At 40.5% G+C, this 25,114-nt stretch overlaps 1 protein-coding gene across 13 annotated transcripts in view; it reads left to right on the top strand.

Annotated features, from left to right (window-relative positions):
• Positions 1-25,114, top strand: part of CELF2 (CUGBP, Elav-like family member 2) — a 556,743-nt gene that overhangs the window by 283,595 nt on the left and 248,034 nt on the right. For 2 of the 13 annotated variants that reach the window (XM_017807748.1, XM_017807743.1), the window contains exon 1: positions 12,712-13,010. The exons of 8 other annotated variants lie outside the window; for them this stretch is intronic. In XM_017807748.1, the coding sequence (XP_017663237.1) occupies positions 12,904-13,010 (107 nt within the window). In that variant the 5' untranslated portion in view covers positions 12,712-12,903. Of the gene's footprint in view, positions 1-12,711; positions 13,011-25,114 lie in introns of those variants that run through there. 3 more of the 13 variants (XM_017807747.1, XM_017807753.1, XM_017807754.1) reach the window with 3 other exon arrangements.

Genomic DNA, 25,114 nt, shown 5'->3' with positions numbered 1-25,114 from the left:
GCAGGTGAAACTTTAAATTATTAAGCCTTACAGATCAGAGGTGAGGAAGAGGTTCCAGTACAATCAAAGCATTAAGTTTGACTGCTCCTTCTGACATTTCAGAGAGTTCTTTTGATTTCCTGAATGTGACTTGTTTCTTTCCTGAAATGCACAATACCTACTCTTATTTTTACAGTTTTTATAGCAGCTCACCTTGTTTCCCTTTAGATATCCTGAAGTGACATGTGAGGGTGGTGGACTCTTGCTAGGGTTCCCTGTTAGATGGGAACGTGTGTTGGGCTGTCCCTGACATGACAAGAGGTGTAACCTTCCTCTAGACATCTTCCTGCTCAGTTTAGGATGCTTATTCTGAAAGATGAGCGTTCAGTGACTGGTACATACTGCACAGTTCAGAAAAGGCATCCAAAATTAAGCCATCTGTAGTAGATTCCAGTGAACATCCATCTCTCACCCTCATCAGAGCATGGAGACTGCAAGAGAAGCCATGACTGGGATTCTGGGGGGGCTCAATACAAGTTTCCCTATTTGCATCCTTTGCTAGGAAAACAGAAACAGTTATTCCCCAAATCCAGATTCAGTAAGGCTCCATCTTTCTACAGTGGGTCAGGGCCTACCATGCTTCAGTCTGAACACAGAAATTCTTTTTTCCAAATCCAGTTTTCTAGTCCCTGATGTGAAGTAATTAAGAATAACAGAGTTCCTGCATATGTTACTCCTGCACTTCGTTTCCTCAGCCGTATCTATGAGTGAAATGCATTCAAACGCCAAAAATACGTAGCGTTTCTGAAGCCGATTGTTATTAATATTGTTCTGTTTGGGGTTTTTTAGCTGTAAACCTTTTTGAAGTGCCTAGCAAACATCGAGAGGAGCAGCTTTGGAGGGGGGAGACAACTTTGAAATCCACAGAGCAGAAGCTTTAATCTCCAGTTGTGACTGACATCAAACAAAAGTGCAAAAACTCCCTTTGTTCTTGAGCACAAAGGGTGTGTTTGTTGTTTGTTCAGGGTAAGTGAAAGGCCCCCATGAAGTCCCACTGAAGATGTTTAATGAATCTGGCAGCCTCCAAGCTGTCTCTTCTACAGAGTAATCCTAACGACAGACCCATCACACATAATTTAACAGAGTGTGACACGACAATCTCTGCTCAGGAGAGACTTCGGAGAGGGAATACTTTTATTACTCAACAGCACAGACCCCTTAGGGTTGGTGCTGTGGAGCAGAGAACTCTTGGTGGTGCTGGTCACACTTTCGTCTCTGAATTGAGGAGTTTCACGTGCTCAGGTATTGCTTATTAAGCTTCTTTGAACTCATAGTAAAAATCAAGTGAATTGTACTCTCTCTAGTGCAGGGGGGCTGGGATTTTGGCAGCCTCAGCTTCTAGTAGAAGTCAAAGTCAAAAATATCTAAGAAAGGAGGCTTGCTACCAAAATCGGGTCAAACAGGGACAGGGGAAGGAAGGGAGAAATATTATCAAAAGTGGAACAGTAATGGAAAAGACTACAGAAAAGCAAATGAATGAACATTCTTAGGCATCAGGTCCATTAAGGCTTACTATATATATGTCATCTTTCATCAGTTTGTCCTGCTTGATCATTCTTTGGATGACTAGAATAGCAATAACCATGGTGTGTGTCTTTAACCTTCCTCGTCCTTTCTATGATCTAATGCTTATAGCCTTGATATTGTGGAAGTTGGGCTGTTTATTGCCAGGTCTCTTGTTCTGTTGTCAGGCTAAGGATATTCTGTGTAGCTGGGAGCATGTGGAGTAGCTGGCGTGTGCCTTTTTGGTCTGGGCATACATTGCTCGTGACCAGGACAGAGGGGGCTTAAATCCTCTCTAGACTTATGTGCTCAGGTGGGTGCATCCATCTTCTCTCAGCAAAATCTGTTTTCAGCTCTGCCTCATCCTGCATGTGTAAATACGGGCCATCCACATTTCTGTGTTGCCATTTTTTTTATAAAACAGGCATAACCTTGTTTACCTACTTTGGGATAAATATGGAGTGGAGTGTGACAACTCACTGCATCTGGGAAAAAAAAAGCCACTGTTCTCTTGGACAACACCATGTTTGGGGTTCTTTTTTTCCTCAGCTTCGCCGTGACATCAATCAAATTTTATCCCCACTGCTGGATGTAAATGCAAAGTGCATTTGTACTCTAGATGTCAGACACTCCGGGGACTGCTGAAGGGCTAAGCACTACCTGCTGCTGCGTTTGATCCCCATGCCAGTTGCCAACCAGAGTCCCAGCAAGCCATCATACATCAGGTCTGATGGCTGAGATTCAGATTTAGTGCCAAAACAACCCTGACACCCTGGAGCACAATACATAGCCCCTTTCTAAGAGCTTCTCTGCCCAGTATAACTGTTTGAAATATTCCTTGTTCTCTCTTGAATTGCAAGAATATAGTAGGATCTATCTAAAATAGCAGTCCCTGTTTCCCCTCCCTTCTTCCCCCACCCCTTATCAAATCAGACGTCCAAAATCAAGTGCCTGTGTACTCTGCTGACAAGCACAAGGGGATTAGGGAGTGACGGGTTTAACAAAACTGGCTCAAGGTTTTGTAAAATGCATCTTGGAGCTTGAGCTCTGAACGAGCCATAAAATTCCTCCCATGAGGTACAAGCAAGGTTTCTGCAAGACTGGATCAAAACTTAATAATGCTTTTTTAGGTTATTTTTTTCTTGCTTCCTAAAAGGTGCCACAAAACCATCTGATTTTTTAAGATGCTGGAAGACTAGCAATGACTTAATGTAACAATTGTGTAAAAAATCACAAATGTGTTTTACCACCAGCAAAAAGAACTGATTTCTGGGCTGCATGCAAACCATTTGGGGCAATTAGCATGTAATTTAATTTGCATTAATCAGCACAAGGTCAGCAAGAAATTAACTTTGGGTGTAGATTTTACATATAACAGCATATGAGAATAAGGGAGGAACTGTTTTTACAGGGTGTTAATTTGCAGTTAAGTGCATTCAGCAAGTTTGGCAGGGCTTGGCCTTGCAGGAGAAAGATGAATGATGCGGATTTGGGAGCACTGAAAGCACAAAACAATGTGGCAATTTACCAAGCATTTAATGTTGCAATATATAAACACTTAACAGACTTCTTGGCACTTGTAAGGATCAGAGTGCAGGTTTTGCTGAAGCACTGAGCACACTGCTAACACCGAAGGGCCGTGTCTGGATGGACATGGATGGGGTCCCACAAGGCTGCGTGTGCTGGCCAAGCATTGCACCAAATGATTCAAGAACACAGCCAGAAAACCCAAAAGCACAGCTCTCTCCACAGCTCCACAGCATCACCTTACTGAGCTCGGAAGTGGGAGGAATTTAGGCAAAGTACTCAGTTTTTCATGTGCCCCTTAGGCCCTCGAACCATTCCCCCGCTGCCATTTCATTTCACAAAGTCTCCTGGGGCTCCACAAACCTTTGATGGGAGAGCAACATGGTAAGTGTTGTGAGAAATCCACTGCTGACGACACAGAAATTGTTTTTGACAAATGTTATCTGAGCATCTGGTTATGGGAAATGAGATATTAAGAAGTCCAGTGGTGTTTGGTTACAGTAAGGTGGTAGATAAAATGTATATGGCTGTTCTTGGGCCTTTTTCTTTGAATGAACAGCATTCATCAGTTGTGTGGCATGGAAGGTGTCTGAAAGTGAGTCTCTTTTATTTCCTATCTTTTCTCAGAGGGTAATCTCAAGGCACTTTTGAGCTGCCACATGTACATCTGTAGTTACACATATCTTTGTTACAGCAGGTTTAGAAAGAACCCTGGGCAGCACCACACAGCCCATTTCAAGAAAGGATGCCATTGCCAGGTCTGTTGGCATTGGCTAAATATTCTTCTGGAAACAGGATTTGTGAACAAAATAGACATGGATGCTCAGCTGGATGCTCAGCTGGGATGCTCCCAAGTGAAAAAGGCTGGAAAAGACCTTTTGACCAGATTCTGAGGTTGATCCTAATTCACCTATGCTTCTTGCGTTCCCCAGAGGGAGATCTATGATGGGTTTAACTGGAATTTAATCGGAAGTCAAAGGACATTATGCTCTTGGGTTTCTCTCTTAAGTTCCCAAACTTAAACGGCATTAATCAGACCAAAGCATATCTGAAGGAACTGCCTTTACAAAGAGTTTGGGCATGCAAAGTGCAGTTACTTTAAGACTCAGAATTAGGATCCAGTTTGCTCACAATCTGGGATCATAGCTTAGTTTTGCATGAGCCTTCCTCCCTCTGGGGCTTAGGATACATTTACATCATCCACTAAAACATGACAGCTAATGGGCACAGCCTACCTGCAATTGCAAAAACTTATTTGAGAGTGGACTTACCTGGCTTTTTATGCTACTTCCATTACTCCAGTAAGATTTTGGTATCTTGACACTCCATTTTGTCAAGATATCCTTAAGCAGTATTTTCCCCAGTTAGCTCACTATAAAAAAAAATGTATGTTTAAGTTGCATGACAGACTAATAAAAGCAAATTTGAACTGAGAATCATAGAATCATAGAATTATATGGGTTGGAAAAGATCATTGAATCCCACCATTAACTCAGCACTGCCAAGCCCATCACTAAACCATACCTCACCAGTGCCACATCTACACATCTTTTAAATCCCTGCCTCCACCATGTCCCTGGGGAACCTGTCCCAGGGCTTGACAACCCTTTTCATGAAGAAATGTTTTGTAATATGCATCTAAACCTCCCCTAGTGCAACCTGAGGCTGTTTCATCTTGTCCTGTTGCTTGTTATCAGGGAGAAGAGACCAAACCCCACCCAACTACAACCTCCTGTCAGGTAGTTGTAGAGACAAACAAGGTCACCCCCCAGTCTCCTCTACAGACTAAATGCCACTGTTTCCCTCAGCTGCACCTCATCCTTGTGCTTCAGACCCTTCCTGAGCTCCGTTGCCCATCTTTGGACATGCTCCAGAACCTCACAGTCTTTCTTGTCATGAGGAGCCCAAAACTGAACCCAGCATTTGAGGTGCAGCCTCACCAGTGCCAAGTACAGAGGGACAATCACTTCCCCAGTCCTGCTGGCCACACTGATGCTGATACAAGCCAGGACTCTGTTGGTTTTTTGGCCACCTGGGCACACACTGGCTCATGTCAAGCTGCTGTCAGTGAGCACCCCCAGGTCCTTTTCTGCCAGGCAGCTTTCCAGCCACTCTTCCCCCAGCCTGTAGTGCTGCACAAGATTGTTGTGACCTAAGAGCAAGACCCTGCACTTGGCCTTGTTGAACCTCTTGCAATTGGCCTTGGCTTATCAATCCAGCCTGTCTAGATCCACCAGCAGATCACTACTCCCATCCAACTTAGTCATCTGTGAACTTACTGAGGGTGTACTCGATACCCTCATAAAGATCTTTGACAAAGACACCTTTTTCTTCAAAAAATTTGTGCTCTGACATTTTAAGGAATTCTTTAGCCTAGAATTTCAGTTTGGGCAGAATTTCCATCAAGGGTTTTGCAATGAATCCATCTTCCGGGTGTTTTCACAGTCTCATTTATTTCTTCCTCCCCACAAATCAACATCCTAACTTTGAATTACTGGCCCTACAAAACTCTGTGAATTTAGGCACTTACAATCACTAAAAATCACTAGTCATTCTTTAACATCTTGCACAAAACTGTCAAGTGTGGGATGACATGAGAAAGGTCAAAGAAAAATGTGTTGTAAATCTAACAGAAGATTTATATCCCAGCTCTTTCATTTTAATCAATGCTAATAGATTTTTAAAGACAAAAAGGAAGAGAGGAAGGAAGAGTACCTTTTGTACAGAAAATGTTAGGTAAAAAGTTTAAAGCTATAAAAAAGTGTGATTTTTTTTTCAATTATGCAATAAAACTAATTACTGAGGATACCAGCTGATGAAATCAATGTCTGTGACAATTCAGTTATAACATAATAAAAATTATTTTGTAGTTATTAGTTTTATTTATGGCAACTTCATAGAAACTGATACATTTCCTTCTCTTCAGAGCGTTTGTAAATGGAAAGTCTAACTATTATCAGATAATGAATCAAGAGTTCTTAAACAGTATTTATAACCAGAGATCTGATTTGAATTATTCAACTTTCAGTTTGCTTCCCTTCCATATAGGACAATGCCATATTACCTACCTTTTCAGGAAACTTGGTGGATGATGAGTTTTTCCAGTAAGCCTGTATTTCTTGTTGGATAGTGTAGGAGTAAGGTCCACTTATCACATCACATCACATTCATTGCTAAAGGTTCTGTAGGTAGATGTGCCCACTCGTCTAGATGCCCGATCCAAGAAATTAAAGTCCTTGCTCTTTTTCACTTTCACATGAGTTTCTGTTGAGCATCGCTCTCTCTGGTGAGAGCTAGTTTTTAAATATCCACGTTCATCCCTAGTGTTGGATACACCTCATGGATGTGTGAAATGAACCTTCTGTGTACAGCACCATAAGCTCATTTTAAAATCGACTCAACAGAAATGTTAAATGTGCTTTTATTTCTAATTTTAGCTTAAGAGGATGAGTAGCCATTAAATTCTCATCTGTAATTACCATCATTTTTCATGTTCATGCATATGTGTTAATACATACAGCCTATATATTTGTATATATTGTGCAAGTTTACTTTCTTTAGACTGTGTTCCCAAGAAAGCAAGATCCTTGATATCCTACATGACACATCTTAAAGTGATGATCTTGACATTACTATGAGTGCAAAATAAAGATATTCTTGTTTAGACAGAGTAGGTTCTACATACTATTTATGCCTTAAATAGCCTTTAAACTAAAGCAGAAAACAAATGGTTCTGTAACTAGATGTGTTTATTCTCTCTCTGCCTTCTTTTTCTTTCTCTTAGATCTAGTGGTCTGTTGCCTCTTCCGTTACTTTTACTCTTTGTTCTCTTGATCAGCTTTCTCCTCCTTCCCTTTAGTCGCAGGCCAGATGTTCTTAGGACACGGAGATCGTTCCAAATAATTTATGTGCTTTGTAGAGTAGCCGTGTCTGCAATCACAGTCTGACCAGTTGTAAGCTGTTTTGAGTGATGTATTGTCTTTAAAAAACACAATGATGTGCATTTCTGTGTTAGAACTTGTGAGCTGCACAAGCTATGATTTTTTGTCCCTTTCCCTGTTGAGGGTGAGGGAAGCACTGGAGTACATTGTTTAGGCAAATAGGATGAGATTGTCCCTTCTGGTGCCTCTGTCTTCCAGATGCTGAGATGCAGAGTCAGCGCTGCTGAATGCTGGAGGGAGGCAGCGCACACCTTTTCTGTCAGAGAGAAGCAGTGGGTACCAGTCATGCTGTATGCTTTAAATACAAAACTTTTTATTCCCCTGCTGTCCAAGGATTAATCTTCAGCATCTACACAACATTTTGTACTTCTGTGTTTTCTGTCTGTGCTTGTTAATTTTCATGCTCCTTGGATGCTCCCAAGTGAAAAAGGCTGGAAAAGACCTTTTGCATCATGCAGATGAACAATCTCTAAGTAACAGCCAGCCCCATGACTCAGACAGAAAATCTAGCCATATAATCTAAAATATCTGCCAAAACAGACAAAAGGAGAATGGACAAATGTTAGACTGGTTTTGTTGTCTGCTTAAGTGAAAAAAATGTGTGATTTTGCACCTCTAGTGCAGGAGCTTGAAAATAATTTTCCTTTTCCTGCACACAAAGATACTGCATGTTTAACAAGGCATACAGAGGCAGCACCTGTCCTGAAGACAGTGTTCTCTGCACACGTGCAATTGGTACTAAAGACAATTGATAAAATTTTATCACAAAATTGTATTAAGGTACATAGAGGGGCTGAACTGAGTCTCTGTATCTTGTGTTTTCATAGCCTGTAGCAGCAAAGAAACTTTTCCACCTGTATGTATGGGCATAATACAAATAGCAAATGCAAGACTGGTTATTATCACAGGGTTTCTGCTCCCCTGATAAAAGTAGTATCTTAGATGTTGGGTTGCTGGAGTTCAGGACCACAATTGATCTCCCATCTGCAACTGTCTTAAAGGCTGTATAAATAAAAACCAAAATCAACAGAGAAAACAGAGACAAAAGTGTGATCACTCGTTCTAGGTAAAAATGAACAAAAACTTCAATAAGAGCAGAGGTAAAGCCTAATGAGATTCAGCCTTTTGAGTTGCAGCCAATTTCTTGCTATTCACACTCAGCAATGAAGCGGCCCAGAGTAATCTGGTTCTAGCAATAATACCTGGTCTTGTGTACCACTATTTCCAATAACATAAAAGCTGCAGGCAATGAGTTACTCATTTTTTCTAGGGTTTAGGAGAAAATACATAAATGAACTGTCTGCTTTCTCAAAGCCTGCTGGAAAGACTCCACATGCTCCACTTCCGAAGCTGAGGCCAATTATCTTTCTACTTCAAACTTTGCATAGGTGTAACATATATGTCATAGAATCACAGAATAGTTTGCGTTGAAAGGGACCTTAAAATCATCTCATTCTAAACCGTGTTGCTCAGAGCCCCATCCAACCTGGCCTTGAACACTTCCAGGGATGGGGCATCCACAACTTCTCTGGGCAACCTATGCCAGGGCCTCACCACCTTCATAATAAAGAATTTCTTCCTAATATTTAATCTGAACCTTCCTTCTTTCATTGTAAAGCCATTACCCCATGTCACATCACTACATGCCCTTGTGACAAGTCCCTCTCCAGCTCTCTTGTAGGCCCCTCTCAGATGCTGAAGGTGAAGTCTTCTTGGAGCCTTCTTGTCTCCAGGATGAAACAACTCTAGCTCCCTCAGCTTGTATCCACAAGAAAGGTGCTCCAACCCTATGAGCATCTTCATGCCCCTCCTCTGGATAGGTCTGTTCCAGACCTGGCAGTCTTGCCCATCTACAACCTGATTGCTGCAGACATCCTGCAGGCAGGTTGCAGCTACCTAGAAGTGCCAGACAGGCTCAAGGTCTCTGAGCTGCCCTGGCACAGCAGTCGCAGTGTGCCCAGGGAGGTGGCAGTGCTGTGGAGCACAGGGACACACGCTGGTGATGCTGGAACAGAGATGTGGGAATTCTCACCTTTGCTTCAGGCACAGAGGTGGGGTAGGTGGGATTTGTCTTGCCTCATATATGTATCTAAAAGTTAGGGATCTAATCCCTTTGTAGTCAAGGGAGAGACATAGTAATGCTCTTTAGTATAACTAATCTCCCCTCAGTGACAATAGAGAAACCATAGATGACTAGCTTAGACTAATTACTCAGTTTCAAAGGTGAGATTTAGCCACCTAAAACAGTAAAATGCTATCAGATTAAAGTGTAGCTTTTCACACACACAAAACAAATGTGATTTGAGCCTAAATAACTGCGCAGAACAGCAGATAACTGACTTAGACTGCAAGCACCTCTTGTGAGGAGAAGGCTTATTTTATTGTGCAACTCACAATAATACGCTGGTTTATACATCTTGTAGTGTTCTGTATTATTGTCACACTGCTCTGCAGTACACTGGGTTTTTTTCATTTTAAAGATGGAGATGTGAGCAGGAGGTTAATTGGCTTGTGTGAGATTTGACACGGGGACATGTGGTGAAAGGGGAAATGAATCAAACTTTTCTATTCCTCTCATGATTGCATTCATGATTTTTGGTCCATTGTCCTGGACACTTGTCCACCATTTCTCTGTCATGAAATGTAGTCCATTGCTTGGCGGGTAGTTTTGGTTTTTCTAGTGTAGCAAAATGCCACCGTGTTTTGGGCTTCTGAATATTTTTAAAATATTGTAAGCAAATGGAATGGTCAAAGAATAATTTGAACTAGAAGTCAAGAGCAGAAGGCACATTTTGAATTTGTCTAAATTAGTTGTTTTTACGGGTTTGCCTCTGAAGTTTTGATCATTTTACCTGTGTAAATGATTGGTATTCCTGTGGCCTTTCAAGGATTTGCAGCATCACATAATTAGTTTAGCAAACTCATAGGCCACACGTAGAAGGCTTGGGTTTCCATTAAATACAGGGCAATGAAACTATTAAATTTTCACTGTATGTAATTTGTGCAGAACATTCTACAATATATGCATATCAGTTATGAATCTACAATCAATTTTCATGTTAAATGTTGAATTTAAACTCCACAGCTGGACTTTCATCCTGAAAGAAGCCAGATAGCCCTGTGCATCTGGTTTAATCTTCCCTTCAGCCATATTATTTTAAAGGCACTCCTGCTTAGTACATCTCTACAACTGAAAAATAAGACTCATATTCCCTCTCATCCTCAGCAGCTGTGATCCCTCTGCAGATGTTGTGCTGTCAGACGTTTCATTATGTGTGATAGAAAGCGTAGGTTCTTTTTGTCTGTCTGTGTTATCACTTTGTGGATTTTCTTTTCTTTTTTTTCTTTTTTTTAAAACTTATTCCTTTGGCTGTAGATGAGTCCTTCCATAATACTTCACTTTATTTCCTATTGCTGCTGCTTCTCCTTCTTTCTAAGTACAGAAATGATCAAGAACTTGCAACTGCATGGAGCCTCCAACAGAAGCCCATTGATTCACCACCAAAGGGCTCTGTGTGAGCCATTCTGCTCCAGCCTGAAAAGAAAGCTTTGTTCCCTCAGCTGGTAGTGTCTTAAGATGCTGATCCTTGCCATATTTTTGGAAAACTGTAGCAGTTTATCAGACTGTTTGACACTTCCCGTTCAGCTGTGTATTCTGTGGCATTCTCTGGTATTTGCTGCTTCTTATACACCAGTCTCACGAGCCCGAGACTGGTCTGGAGCTGCCCAGGCACCACGGCGAGTTGGGCTGGGCACAAGTCATTTGGAGGGGAACAGTGAAGGAGGAGGAATCTGGAGTGCTGGTGGCCATGCTTGAAATGGTAGTAATGGATTTAGCATTTGGGGCAGGAGGTATGGGATTTGTCATGTTGGTTGAGTATTTTCCTGGCTGCCTTCCATGACTGTTCAGATATTTTTAGCATGAACCACAAGCTATGTTGTCTCAGTTGACCTTGGAGCATGACATTTTAACATGGAATTAGTTTGAACTGCTAATCATTAAAATGATTTATTATTTTTTATTGCAAGACCAACTAGAATCCCAGTCATGTTTTGCAGATGAAAAGGGGAGCAAACTGAAACCTGCCTTCTCTTGACTTGCAGTCCTTCATGATATCCATGTTTTCTAAACTACCATCTTTCTCTCTACATCACTAAAAGTAGACTATGCCCAGGTTTGTTTTTTAATTTGTCTTTTGGTCACTTGACAAATACTATATCAGAGTGACTGAAACTAATCCCGAGGTCTCACAGTGCTCAATGAGAAGTGTAGAACAAAAAAATCGTTTCTGTAGCAAAATATTTATGACCTTAATAGAAGTTTACAGCTGCCATCAGAAAGGCAAGATCTTGCTATCAGTGTATTTATACTGGTGATTGCTCTCCTCTTTGCTTTCATTCCCAGACTCAAGTTTACCAAAAAGATTAAGCCTCTAAATGCCAACTTCTGTTATGGAAATAGCAGCAGTAGCACTGCATCACGACATTGTGGCAATATATTTTGAGGCAGTAATATATAATGTAGGAAAAGAGATTCAGACCAACCAGACATAGCCAGAAGTCTATGGAATCTGAATCCACATTTTGAGGTCCAGATCGATTTTTAGCCTGACTGGGCTTTTTGACTATCTGTCAATTTTGAACAATTCGTGTTTATTGAGTTTTGTACCTTCTTATGTTAACATGACCTGAGAGGAAATTACGATCATTTTTAAGATGCATTGTACTGCCACAATGGTGCAGAAAAGCCTTTGACTGAAAAGAGCGTCAATGGCTTGTTGACTTTTTCAGTCTACCAAATAAGCACCTACTCAAGTATCCAATGTACATTTAAAAAATATAAAAAAAATAAAAAAAACCAACCATCTTCCTGCCTCAAAAGTAGCTGTATGGTTCAAGGACTTACACTGCAGAAGTTGAAACCAAGACATGAAAATAAACCTCTCTTTGACTACCTTGGCAACAGGGAAGACCACAACCTGCTTCTACAAATCACATGGTGGATCTCACAAATAGGGCCAAAGAGGCTGTTTCCCTGAAATCTGTGTTACACTATAGTTCCTTTCATACATAGGAAGTGAGTAAATCATTGAATAATGCAACATCCTTTCCCATCTGCGAGAACTCCGCGAAAGCCAAGAGTAAGGGTCTGGGTTAAAGCAAACTGAGTTACTTGGTAACCGAGTTGTGTTTCAGAGGGGTTAAAATTGGAGGGATTTTGAACTTGTGTTTTGAGGGGGTTAAAATTGTCAAGAGAAACTGAAAACTTGAAGAAGATCCCCAGGTGCCTGCATTAATACTCCCCAGTCTCTCTGATGTGAGCTGGCAGGTCCCATAAAGCCACTCAGCCTTGAACAGGGAAGGGAAGGAGGGAGAGAGCAAGAGCTCCAGCTGCGACTCCAGAGCCCCAGAAAGAGCCTCTAACCCAATTCCCTTAAAGTGCACAAGCCTCACAAGCCACAGCATCTCTTTGCCACTGTATTCACCGAGTTCGCAGGGCAAACAAAAGATCCATATCGAGCATGCATCCTTCCAGAGGGGGAAAGATTTCTCTCATTTGCCCATAGATTTCCTCCCCTTTTCTTTCAGTTATATATATAGAAATAGATATAGATATAGATTTTTTTTTAATGGGGGGGGGGTAATGTTGCTAATTTTTTTTTAACTGGTAATTAAGAGAGCTAACACCAGCCAGGCTAGAGTGAACGCAAACAAGACCCCTATAGGCAGCACAGTGCATTAATGTAAAATATGCCCAGACAACATAACTTGTCAGAGAGGATTATTTCTGCTTAGTGAATCTGCAGGGGCCCCTTTGCTCCACCACTCAGCGTCTGACTAGAGAGAGAAAGAGAGAAAGAGTAGCCATTAGTGAGTAGCTACTGTGGCATTGATGTTTGAGCGCACTTCTGAACTGGCTTTTGTTGAGAATATCGGTGCAGAAAGCATGCGCTGTCCCAAATCCGCTGTTACTATGAGAAATGAGGAGCTGCTTTTAAGGTATGTTGTCTCCTTTGTTTTAACGCGTGCTTTCGAGTTGCCTGGGCCCGCTGCAACTATAACCATGCTGTGTATTAAGTAGTTTCCCTTATTTAAAGGAAAAGACAAGCATTGCTGGGTGCAAGTAGCATTTTCCACTAGTTCGAACCGCACGTTTCATGTATGACGACAAATGTACGGAGAGGGCAAGGAGGGGAAAAAAAAAATAATATATTTATCTTTTTTTTTTTTTCCTATAAGAGAACTGGTATTTCTTTTATTACCTCCTTTGCAATATTTCTGCCTGCTTCATTATTATGCACTGGGCATGGAATAAGCATGGAAAAAGCTCAGGGAGACTCCATATTAGAGCTAGTGCCCTAAATACCACTTTAATTTTCACTTAGCCTATGTAAATAGTTACTAATGCTCTACCTAGTCCGTACCACTTGAAGATGTTTTAAAAATATCTAAATGCTCCTATATGTGGGATTACACATCTATTCTCTGATAATGCTCCCGGGTTTAGCGGGGGGCCAGCATCGACTACTCTTTTCAGAGACACACAACACGCAGACACACGCACACACGCACATACACACAGAATTATGCTGGAATTGGCACCCCGCTTTGAAAAATGTAGTCTTTTGTTTATTTGCTAGCAGACATTGTAGCATTGAATACATCTTTTGGTCTGACAATGGGACAGCTGAACAATGGTGCTGTCAAACTAGCTTAATGTATGTCTGGCGGTGGGGTGGTTTGGGTTGTTTTGGGGGTTTTTTTCTTTCCTTTTCTCATCCCCTTTTTCGTTTCCCTCAATCTTTTTGTGTACACGGTAGAATACGAAGTGCGTTGCCTGTTTTGTGCCGGTTGTTTCATTTGATATCTGCTGCTAATAGTGCAGGGAGGGGGAGGCTTGTGTCTTACAATTATGGCTATTGCATTAAGTTGGAGATTTATTACTAACCTCTCCTTTAACTGTAGTGAGAAAACTTATTGATTCTGAAAGCTTACAATACTGCTGTCAATCTGGCAAACACATACTCGCCAAATGTGCCCTTGCCTGATTTTATGCCCGATCGTATCAACTTTAACTGCTGTTTTGAAGATACTGTTTCTAATTCTGTTTAGGTAATGAAAATGCAATAAAAATGATAAATCAGATCTCAAAGTGGGAGCCCATGCTACTTTCCATTTTTATAATCCAGCTATTAGCATATGTTAGAATTTTTAAGGTCAGGCAGAATAATTTACCTGAATGATTCCCATCTCCAAATCAAACAAATTATTCATATGACATTCCTTAAATTATCTTTCTGTTTAGAGAACCATAGTTTGGTATTAACACAGTTAGCAATTTTGGGTTTAAATTTGGCAAAATACTCGTGTACCTTTTGCATTGTGAGAAGAAATTGTTGCAAAGCTTTTGAAAAATTTTGAGTTACTACTTGGGCAGCAGCTTGTGTCTTAAATAAAATGTATTGTCATCAGTCTGGGGAGTTTCTGAAACTGTTTAAAGTCTTTAAATACTTTACATGTTAAGTAAATGTATTGCTTTTAGTAACAACTTTAATCATTTTATGAGAGAAAAGAGATATTAGTGGTTTCTATTTTTTGCTTCAATCAATTAATAGTAGAGGCTTTGTGCTTTTTTTAGAACTGTATTCTAGTGCATGATTTATATGGGTTGAGTGGTCTCTTGGACCCCTTAATTAGAACAAAAAGACAGTAAGGATTTATCGGTAGCAGTCAGAGATCTCTAAAGCATGTATTTCAACACAAAAATGTTTTATGAGGAGACTCTCAGTACTTGCTATTCTGTTTTGTATTTTTTTTGTCATTGTATCTTCTTCGCTTGTGTGTTGAGGTGGTGTAAATCAATAGCGGAGAGTTTACGTGAAAAAAAGGTAATATCACATAAAATACTCAAGAAGCGTAGAGATTATGTATTATCAGGTAGTACTTTACATGCTGTGTGTTGTGCATAAACACGAAGAAAGCAAGGATGGTGTTTAATATAATGGGACCATGCTATAATTCACTTCCTTAGAAGAACTTCTTTCAAGACAAACATTAACTCATTCACAACCGCTCTGCTCTGCCAGAACTGGAGGAGAGGGGGCATGTTTTTATAAAGTTATTTTTTTATTATGTCATGTTCCAGCAGCCTGAGCTTTCTAGCAGCTACTGCCCTTTGTGAGTGGCAATACAGTGAGTCCCTCACTCTCAGTTACGTGGAAATGCCCCTTTAGTGACAGCCTAGAGCAGGGTGAATGCCACTTCTGTAGCAGCCACCAACAGACACCTGGGCAGCAAAAACAACCACCACTTTTAAGGACTATTCAATACTAACACTGTTTCCTAAGCGCTCTGCTCACAGGTGAGTTCATACCAAACTTACTGTAGTTTCTATGTTTTCAGATAAAATGTTGCATAAAATACATATACTATGATTTTTTTTGTCTTGGACTGCCAATTACTTTGTTCTTTTCCAAGGGTATTTTCTGACATTTCATTCACATCAAAGACTAATTTTTGAATTAGTTTGTGTGAATTCTCCTCAAAAAAAAAAAAGTCTATGCATATATACTGAAATATTGCTTTTTGAGCCACAGCAACTATTATTGACATCAAAGAGGGTAAAGCAAAGCTGTAACACAAGTAATTTCTTAGCATGTTTAACAAAAGTGTTGGCTTTTGAGAGACTGCATAGGTTTAGAGATCTTATGCCTGAACATTGGAGGTGTCCTTAGTGTTACCTGTTTTGAATCTCACTCATTCACAAAGCAATGTGGTGCCTTGCAGTTGTCAAACTTGGCAACATCTGTTTCCACAACAGAGCTAAGAGAGGTAATTCAGACTCTACGAGTTGTTATTTGTTCTTGAAATGACCAGGTGTTATGTCAAAAAGAACATTCTCAGTCCTACTTAGAGCAAGAGTAAGATAGATCTTAACCTGGGACCTGGCTTTCTGTGCTTCCATAGGAAATGGAAGTGAATTTTATTTATTTATTAGTCTGGAGTCTCTCTGTATGTGTGTGTGTGTGTGCGTATGTGTGTCTAATCTTTTTTCGTATTCATGAATCACAATCTCTAACACCAACATGTTCATATTTTCTTTGTTAAAAGACAACGAGATTGAAGTGTTTCTGTTATGAACTTTATGTATGAAGGGACTGAAACCAGCCCTGCAGAGGAAGATTTGGGGTTGAAAGGCTGGACGCAAGCCAGCAATGTGCACCCCCAGCCCAGAAAGCTGATTGTGCTCTGGGCTGCATCAAGAGAAGGGTGGCAGCAGGTCAAGGGAGGTAATTCTCTCCTTCTACCACAGTCTCATGACATCCTACCTGGAGTACTTTTTCCAAGTCTGAAGTCCTCAACAAAGGAAAATCATGGAACTATTGGAGCAGATCCAAAGCAGGGCCACAAAAATGGTTAGTCTGGAACACCTCCTCTTTGGAGACAGGCTGAGAGAGCTGGGGTTGTTCAGCCTGGGGAGATGTTAGAGCAGCCATTCAGAACCTAAAGGGGGCTTATAGGAAAGATTTTTTTAGCAGGGCCTGTTGCAGTAGGACATGGGATCACGGCTTTAAACTAAAACAAGGTCAATTCAGACCAGACATAAGGAAGAAATTTTTTCCAATGAGGACAGTGAAACACAGGTTGCATGGTAGTGGATGCCCCATCCCTGGAAACATTCACAGTCAAACTGGGCAGGGCTCTGAGCAACCTGATCTGCTTGAAGCTGTCCCTGCTCATTGCAGGGGAGTTGGAACTAGATGACCTTTAAAGGTCCCTTTCAACCCAAACCATTCTATGATTCTATGATTCTATATAAGATTGCAAACTATACCTTTGGGACTGAAAAACAAAGGCGAGTGTTCAATTAATATTCATATCTAGAAGTTTTACTGCAAGTGTAGATTGTGCTTGAATACTTAAGAAGTCATTCAGGAGTGAATCAATACTAATTATTGTAATCAGGAGGGTTAATTAGCTGAAGATGCTGCTGATGGAAAGTTCACTGCTTACAGCCCTGAAAACACCTAAGTTGATGAAATCTGAAAGCAAGACGTCTAAGAGGACTTTGTATGGAGAGAAATGCTTGGCTTTCCTTTGGCATTTCAAGAGGCAGTTGTTCCAAAGGGGAAAGATAGCTTGTACTTTGTATTTTGCATTTTATTAATTCAGGGGGTATTAGAAGATGCAACTAAATCTGTTATAAAGATATTTTGTGGTAGTTTCTCAATAAATGCAAGTACCATTTTGGATAACCTGTACTGTTTCTGCAGCATTCATTTGTAGATTACCATAAATTAATATGGATAATCTTATGCATTTGAAATCTGGTTCCAGCACTGTTATTTGGAACAGTTATTTCATTTTTTTTCCTCCATTTGTGTGCAGGCACACGATATATGTACATAAATTACACATGCTTTTTTCTGATGTACAGATATACATCTGTGTGCATGCATACACAAGTGCTCATAAGTTTAAACACTTTTCATTGAGGGTGTGTATTTCTATAATCCTGTGCCCTCAAAACTCCCACTCGGTTTCCATCTGCAAAACAGTGCTCAACTACATATGATTCAGAGGACAGTTATTGAAGAAGTAGTTCATGAAATTTAAGTTAGCTGATAAGGAATAAAGACTGAAAAGAAGTAACCGAAGAAAATCCTTTCCTTTTCCCTCAATTAGAGCGGTTGTGCTCCTTAAAGTCAGCATTACTGAATTCAAACAAAATCTAGCAGTACAAAATCTTTCTCAAAAGTGAATTCCAAGAAGATTTTATATTAAATGCTGAGTATTTGAGGTTTGTGTTTGTTTTTTGTTTGGTTGGTTTTCTTCCCTGTTTCCTTAGTTATATCTATTGAGGTTATAACGAAGATGAACGTCTGGATGTTTATTCAAGAAAAAAACCCCTACAAAAAAAACCCTCTCAGTCACACACACACACACACAACCCCCCCTAAGTCAAGTGATGCTTTCAGAAGAGAGAAATTCTATTTCAAAACACATCCTTCTTTCCTTTCTAATGACATTAGAGATTATCACGTGCAGGTGCTATTTATCTTTGCAACTGCTTTCCTATGACTGTTTTACTGCTTCCAACACATTTACTTGTGTGTCAGGCATAGAAAAGGTAACTGAAAATGGCAGCTGTTGAGAAAGCATGTCGCCATGCCTGGAATGACATGCATTATCGGGGCAGCAGGAGTTGCTGGCTCTACAGCCCATTTCTACTTGACCTGCAGAATGATTGGCTGCCTGGGATGGTGATGAATCACTGGAGTTTATGAAACAAGACTGCTGGCATCCTCACAGAGGAAATAAAAACGGGTTTTTTTTCCCCCCCTCTAACATTCTTGCTGTGGCAAAAAGCTTTTTTTTTTTTATGTTTTGTTTTGCTTCTATGTTATTTCACCCTGCAGCAGAAGTAAATGTGTCAATTAAAGTCGCTTTAATACTGTTCTTGGCAAGTTAATGATGCACTGAAGGTTAACTATCTTTATTGGATGGAAGAGGGCAGGAATTTTTCCAAATTTTGTGTAAATCTTTGTCTGGGCTCTAATTTTCTCACCTCTCATTCTGTTCTTGAGACTGAGATAGCATAACTAGTAATCAGCTCAAGCAGGATGTGAAAAGGATTTCAGCTGTTCTCACGCACAACTTTATTTTCTCTGATAGTGTAGGGATCAGTGACCATTCCGTGGACTAATATCAGCCAGATCCATCTTCAGCATTTCTAAACTAATGACTAAAATGACATTTCTGGAAAGCATCGACTCCCAGATTTGCACTCACTTTCTAGGTGGTTCATGAAATTATATTATTCATTAAGCCCACATTACTGGATTAGGGCTGTTATGAGCTGGTGCTTGTAGGAAAGTACCATGGGGCTGTAAACCTGCCAGGGCACTGACAAGGCTGACACAGTGTGGATCGCAAGCTGCCCTGTAAAATGCAGCCAAGTAAAAATGATCCTTCTATTTCATTTGAAACACCCAAAATTGTGCTTGGGGGTGGGGAATGGAGAATTACTTGCTTGTCTCTCCATGTAGCATGCCCAGTGGCTGATGTGTTAGCCTGTGTCCCTTATTCGGGTAGAATAACCTATTTTTAAGTTAACTCTCTCTGATTCAAAGGAATAAGGTTACCAATAAAATTGCTCAGGAAGTTTTAAATATGGCACTTATATGAAGATAATGTTTTCTGCCATTACATGAGAGAGGATTTTTCTCAATTCTCATGCTTTGCTGCCCAAGCTTTTTCTCCAATAGTTTTGAAAAGCAATTTGCATGCTCACACAGTCTATTAGACTTTTTCACCTTCCTCCAAATAATTCAGCTGCTGCTGGACGCTGGAGAGGCTGTACACTCTTGTTATTTCAAGCACAGCCTTCCAGTGTCCCTGCAAGGCTTGTGGAATAGAGGAGGGCAAATTTTTAGCAGCAAGAAGAGTTGGACAGGGAACTGTTGCTTGTGCCCTTCGGTGTGCGAGGGGTAAACCCTGTCCTCGCTCTGGAGTTCCCATGGCAGCAAATCAGCAGGTCATCTTCAAGAGCAGCCTTTGAGGATGCCAGACAACAGTCTGTCACCCAGAGTAAGACAGAGCAGAGAGCTGGAGGAGGGAAAAAACATTTCTAGAAAATCGGACAGAGGATAGGGAAGCTTACAAACAGAGGAGTGAAAAGTAAGGACACCCGAATGCAGATCATCTGAAAATTGAACCTTGCACATGTAGATACCTGTGGATGATAGGATAGCTGTGCTATGGAGTGAATTTAAGGTTCAAATCCTGCCTCTGCCGTCCCTGGAAGCTGCAGGTCAGCATCTGAAGAACTGAGGATCTCTAAAAACAGAACAGTGAATTATCAGAAAACTTAAATTTTTAGAGACTCTCAATTCAACTTTTCTTCCTAAAAAAAGATCTATCTTCTGCTAAACTGCGAGGAAGAAGCTCACTCTGAAGCTTGAGAATTTGCCTGCATCATTTCAGCCCACATTTAATTTTAATGAGAGAGTTATATAACCCCCTTTAAAAATAACAAAACACTAACAGAACTGCATTGGCAACACCAGGTGTTCTGCAGTGCTGCTCCAATGAATCATATGGAGATTTGTCTGTGCACGGCTGATGAACATACATTTAACTCAGTTAACCCCCACCCTGAATATAGCAACCAAAGTGACCAAAATTTTTCCCAAAGAGCCTTTCTCACAAAAAGATGCCAAACTAGATGCCTGCCCTAGGAACCTCATGGTTTCAGCATTTTTCCCTTACAAAGCTATTGTATCAAGGGGTTGTGTTTCTCTTTAAAAGTTGCAGATGAATTATTGTGACCCTTCAAAGTGAAACATTTTATGTTAAACACTAAGTTGGGTTAAATGTTTTGGTTCAGAAAAGAAAATCAATGTTCCTGTTTGTTGTACTGAGCCCCAAATCTCTGAAACTTGTTAAGAACAGCAGATTTAACAGGCATCTCTGGGAGTAATAAACATGTGACTTCATCAATGTTCCTTTCAGACAGAGAATTTGTGGGAAAAACTGAATTAGTGATTTCGAGCTTGTTAAACACCTTGGTTCAGATGCTGTCATTGACTCTAGGAAGTCCCTCAGCCACTGGTTGCTGGAAAGTGGGAAGGATCATGGTGCACTTGCCATACTCCTGCTCTTTCTCTTTGCATCCATTATCAGAGGCAGGGACATGGAGTAGGTGGACCTTTTGCTCTGACCTATGTGGCAATTTTTACACTGTTCATTTAGGGAAAAACAACCCAAACCACCATAACCAGGCATGGTGTATTTTTCGGCACATCTAAATACTTTTCAGGTACTGCAGGAGCCTTTTCTTTATGTCCTTCATGACTGATCTTTAATGGAGATTCTGTCTGTTGGAAATAATGATGTCAAACAAAGGTAGCTACTTTACATATTTTCAGGGTAATAGTTATTTTTGAGGATTGATATGTATGCTAGGCACTTCACAAAAAAAAAAAAAAAAAGACCTGCGAAATGTCCTACCTTAAAGATGTTGCAATTTGAATTTAAGGTGAAATCCAGTCATTTGTAATGAAAAAGAAAGTGGTTGAAGTGAATGAGAAGGGAGGATGGAGGTTAAGCTCATAAGGATCCTGCTGTTTGGAGTTGAGTGCAGTAGATTAATTCAGATATTGTAATAAATCCCTCAGATGTCTTTACATTTTGTTTTTAAAAATAAGCCTATTTTTGCCTTCTTGTCTCTTTTGATGTCACTCACCCATCTTCTTTCTTTGCTGATGCCACATTAGAAATTCACACTTACCTTTGCCTGTGGCTTTTGGAGTTGGAGCTGCCTCCAGCCTCACCTCCTGATCCAGGCTTTTGCTGTGTTCAGCCCGTTCTCACCATCCACTTCCCCGATCCTGCATCTCTCCCCATAACCAGCCTCTTCAGGTGGGCAAAAATCTCCAGATAACTCAAATTTATACAAAATGAGAGAGGTTTTTGTGTCTCTTAGTAGTTCTTCCTGTGGGTCTGGATGGCAGGGAGGAAGTTTTTTTGTTACAGTTGTCTTTTTCCCCTGCTCTGTGAAGGCGTAAGTGCGGCTTTTGCATATTGTGAGTATGGAGCAACACAGCCAAGAGCAATAGATGTGTGATTCCTCCTATCCTAAGTTATACAAGATAATATGTTTTCACATGAAGATAATATAATAGCCAAACCCGAGAATATTCAGTTCCCTCTTCCAGGAAAGTTTGGAAAAGTGGTTTGTTTAATCCATAAATAACACGTCTGCTGTCTAGTAGGAAATCAGGTCTGTCCAGTGCTTGCAGCACCCCAGTTTCTCTCCTTCTTGGGTAGTGGTTGTAGAAAGAATCAGTCAGCAGGTGAGAAGATAAGGTAGTTCATAAAAAAAAAAAAAAAAGAAAAAAGGAAAACCAAAAAAACCCCACAGTCAATGTCTGTTGCCAAGTCGAGATAAGACTGGGTTGACAAAAGCCTTGGTCTTGTGTCAATATGCTCAAGGCACTAACACAAAGGTAACACCTATAGATCAATAGTGATGCTCTTCAATAGGACTGTAAATAAATAACAGGATGGTAGGACTTGGTCTCCCAAAGATTTGCTTGTTACTACTTTACTTAAGTATTCTCTAAATATAGTGCTGAGGTCATGAACAGCCCAACTGGAGCAAACAGTACTGGGCAGCTTCTGCTCAGCACTAGCACTGTGCAGGATTGGACCTGAGGGTGATGATTGACTATCCCAAGTATCTTCATGCTATTAACAAAGTAGGGTGTTCCTCCAAATTAAAGGTCTTTTCTTAAAACCCCTTCACCCCATGTAGTGTCTGCCTTGTGCCATAAAATGTTGCCTAATTGTTTTCGGAAAGATAGAGTTATTACCCACAAAATGGAACAAAGGCCTTATACCCACAGTGGGATGAAATCACCTCATCAGTGGTATAAAATAGGAAGGGAAAAAAAAAAAGAAGTGAGTGGGAAGTTTTACTATAGCAACCAAGTTTACATAATATCAGTGTGCTTCAAGTGAAAGCTCTAGAAATGCTTAATTTGAGGTAGCTTTTCACAGGGCTAATTTTAAATGACGTTTATTTCTGAAAATGACTGATTAGTTACAGTAGCCTACAGAAGCAGAGGGGGCGTAACAAGCAGCTAAGATTTCAATACTTAAAATCCATTGATCAACTTTAACCAATATTTTAATTTTCTTTTTAAAAGGGTTTCAGATATATGCAGGCTATTTTATTTCTTAAAATAAGATGAAGGGAAGACTACTGTGTGTTTGGTTTTGTAAATAAAAAATCCTTACTGAAAGGTTAAGGCTTTATAAGCAAAAATGTATTCCAATGTCAGACCTAACTTACAAAGATGGTTTTGCTACGAGTAATCAAAATCTACACAAATGGTAAAATGGTGCAGAATTGGGTCCACTTTTTGCCACTCAAAGAAATGCACTACTTTTTGCTTTAATTGTTAATGACTTTTACTCTATTCTTTAGCTCTGTCCAAATGCTTTGTGTAACTTGTGTTCCTGTGTTTTGCTTTGCTTTACTTTGCTTTTTACTTCGTGTTCCTTCCCTCTCCCCCCACCCTTTCTTTCCCCTCCAAAAGTCTGCTACTAAAAGTTAAGCTGATGGGCTTCCTCCCTTATAGGCAGGTAGGCTCACATCCCACTGCACACACCAAAATACTGCATTGTCTGCTCTTAGTCATGTTACTACTTCCAGGCTCACGGTTTTCCTGGAAGGTTATTTCTTTGTGAAAGACAGCAAACACCTCATTTGCATTCACTAACACTAGCTGGACCAGATTACTTTTCCCCCTCGCATTAGTGGAAGATCCTGAATGATTCCACTGAATCATTTGAGCCAGCTCCAAATTTACACCGCCGACACTGAGCTCTGCTTCTGCTTCCTCTGTTAGAAACTTGCTTTGATGCCAGAGATAACCTGAATCCCGAGCATGTTCATTGGCTTAGGGGGGAATAAAGAAGAGGATTTGAACTCTCTTCACACTGCCTTGCAGGCTTGGGAGAGAGTGAAGTCATTCGGAAACTTTCCCTTGAAGTGATTCCAACAGTAGCATTTCCTTGGCCCAATACTGGGAGGCAAGTTGATTAGAAAAATGGCATTTACAGATAGGGTGAGGAGGGGGTCTGGAGAGGGGACGTGATGTGAGCTCCACAGTGGATTTGGCTCTGGGATCTGGAAGGGAAGGAGGCGTCTGCTCTCTTTGTCACTTGCTGAATGAAGCCACGGGCAGTGATGTCACAGTGAGCTCATACGTGCGACAGCAACTCACCGCTCAGTCCTGGCCTTCTGCAGACAAACTTTTTGTGTGGTTTTTAGTTTTCTTTTGTTTTTTCTTCTGTGAAGAGGTGTTTGGTTTTCAAAGGTTGAGCTGTTTGGAAAAATTGCATGTAGCTCTGTGTTTGAAAAGCTGCTTGAACGGTGACTAATCTGCAAAGGTGAGGTGGAATTGCTTCATCTGCCCCACTTAGACTTATGTAGAAACCAAGGCACAAAGAGTAAATGAGGTGGCTGCAGGGGCAAGTGGGGTCTGGGCCTCTGAAATGAGGGGAGGATGGATAGGAGGCAGCATTTGTGGCTGGAATAGGACTAAAACCCGAGAACTGATGATTCCAAATTCCAGGTCCCCTCCTCAAAACTGCCATATGCACCACCAGTTGAAAAAGCTTAATATCAGCAGGCAGCAATAGCACAGCAATAATGCAGCTCCTCTAAGCCACTGTTTAGAGCAGTTGTCTGATTTATGCTGTGAAAATTAATGCAGCTTCACTTGCCACTCTCCATCCTCATTTCCCTCTGTACTGTAGCAGCGGAGCAGAGTTTCCATTTTTTCCTTAATTTTTAATAAAAGTTCCTATTTTGCGCACATGTGCTGCTCAGGAATCTGGCATTAACGTTACAAATAACAGAGATGAGCCTGTAACAGTGTGTGAAACATTCAGGGTTTTTTGTTTCTCATCACTTACCCTCTGCGATCCAGAGTTGATTCATACGTAGCCACTACATAATTTATGTCTGAGAACCAAATTATTTGAATGCAGTTTTTCTCCTCTAAGCTCTCCTTGAGTCGTATCTCAGTTATCTTTTATGGAGAGGGCTTCTTTTTGCATTTGACCCTGTTCCTGCTTCTAACTTTTAAATGGCAAAAGCAAATGTGCTTTGAAAAGTGTGTTACACTGTAGTTGTTAAATAAAGCAATAACCTATGCACTTGTAATGCTTTCTCTATGACCTACTTACATACTACTTCACCCTCCTTATAGTATGATTAAAAGCTGCTTTGAATCCACTATTCCCTCAAGGGATTTGAGGCTAGAATTTAACAAACTGCTGAGAAGGCTTAAGTCAGTAAGAGGGCTTCCCTACAGCTTCTTCCAGCTAATTCACATGTAATTAAAAGGAAAATAAATATTTCAAAAGAACATACGTTTTAATGAAGCATTTTTAAGCACTTACACCTTGCAAAATGGGGCAAATTTATAAAGATCTCTCTATTCCATATGCAGATTTTAAGCAAAATTATTTGTGATTCTCTCCTCCTCCCTCTTTGCATCCTGTGCGAAGCGTGGATTTACTTTTCA

The sequence above is a fragment of the Lepidothrix coronata genome, unplaced genomic scaffold (genome assembly GCF_001604755.1).
Source record: "Lepidothrix coronata isolate B3197 unplaced genomic scaffold, Lepidothrix_coronata-1.0 Scaffold20, whole genome shotgun sequence".
Classification (NCBI taxonomy): domain Eukaryota; kingdom Metazoa; phylum Chordata; class Aves; order Passeriformes; family Pipridae; genus Lepidothrix; species Lepidothrix coronata.
The sequence above is the reverse complement of the archived record's forward strand: the minus strand, read 5'-3'. Positions and strand labels throughout refer to the sequence as shown.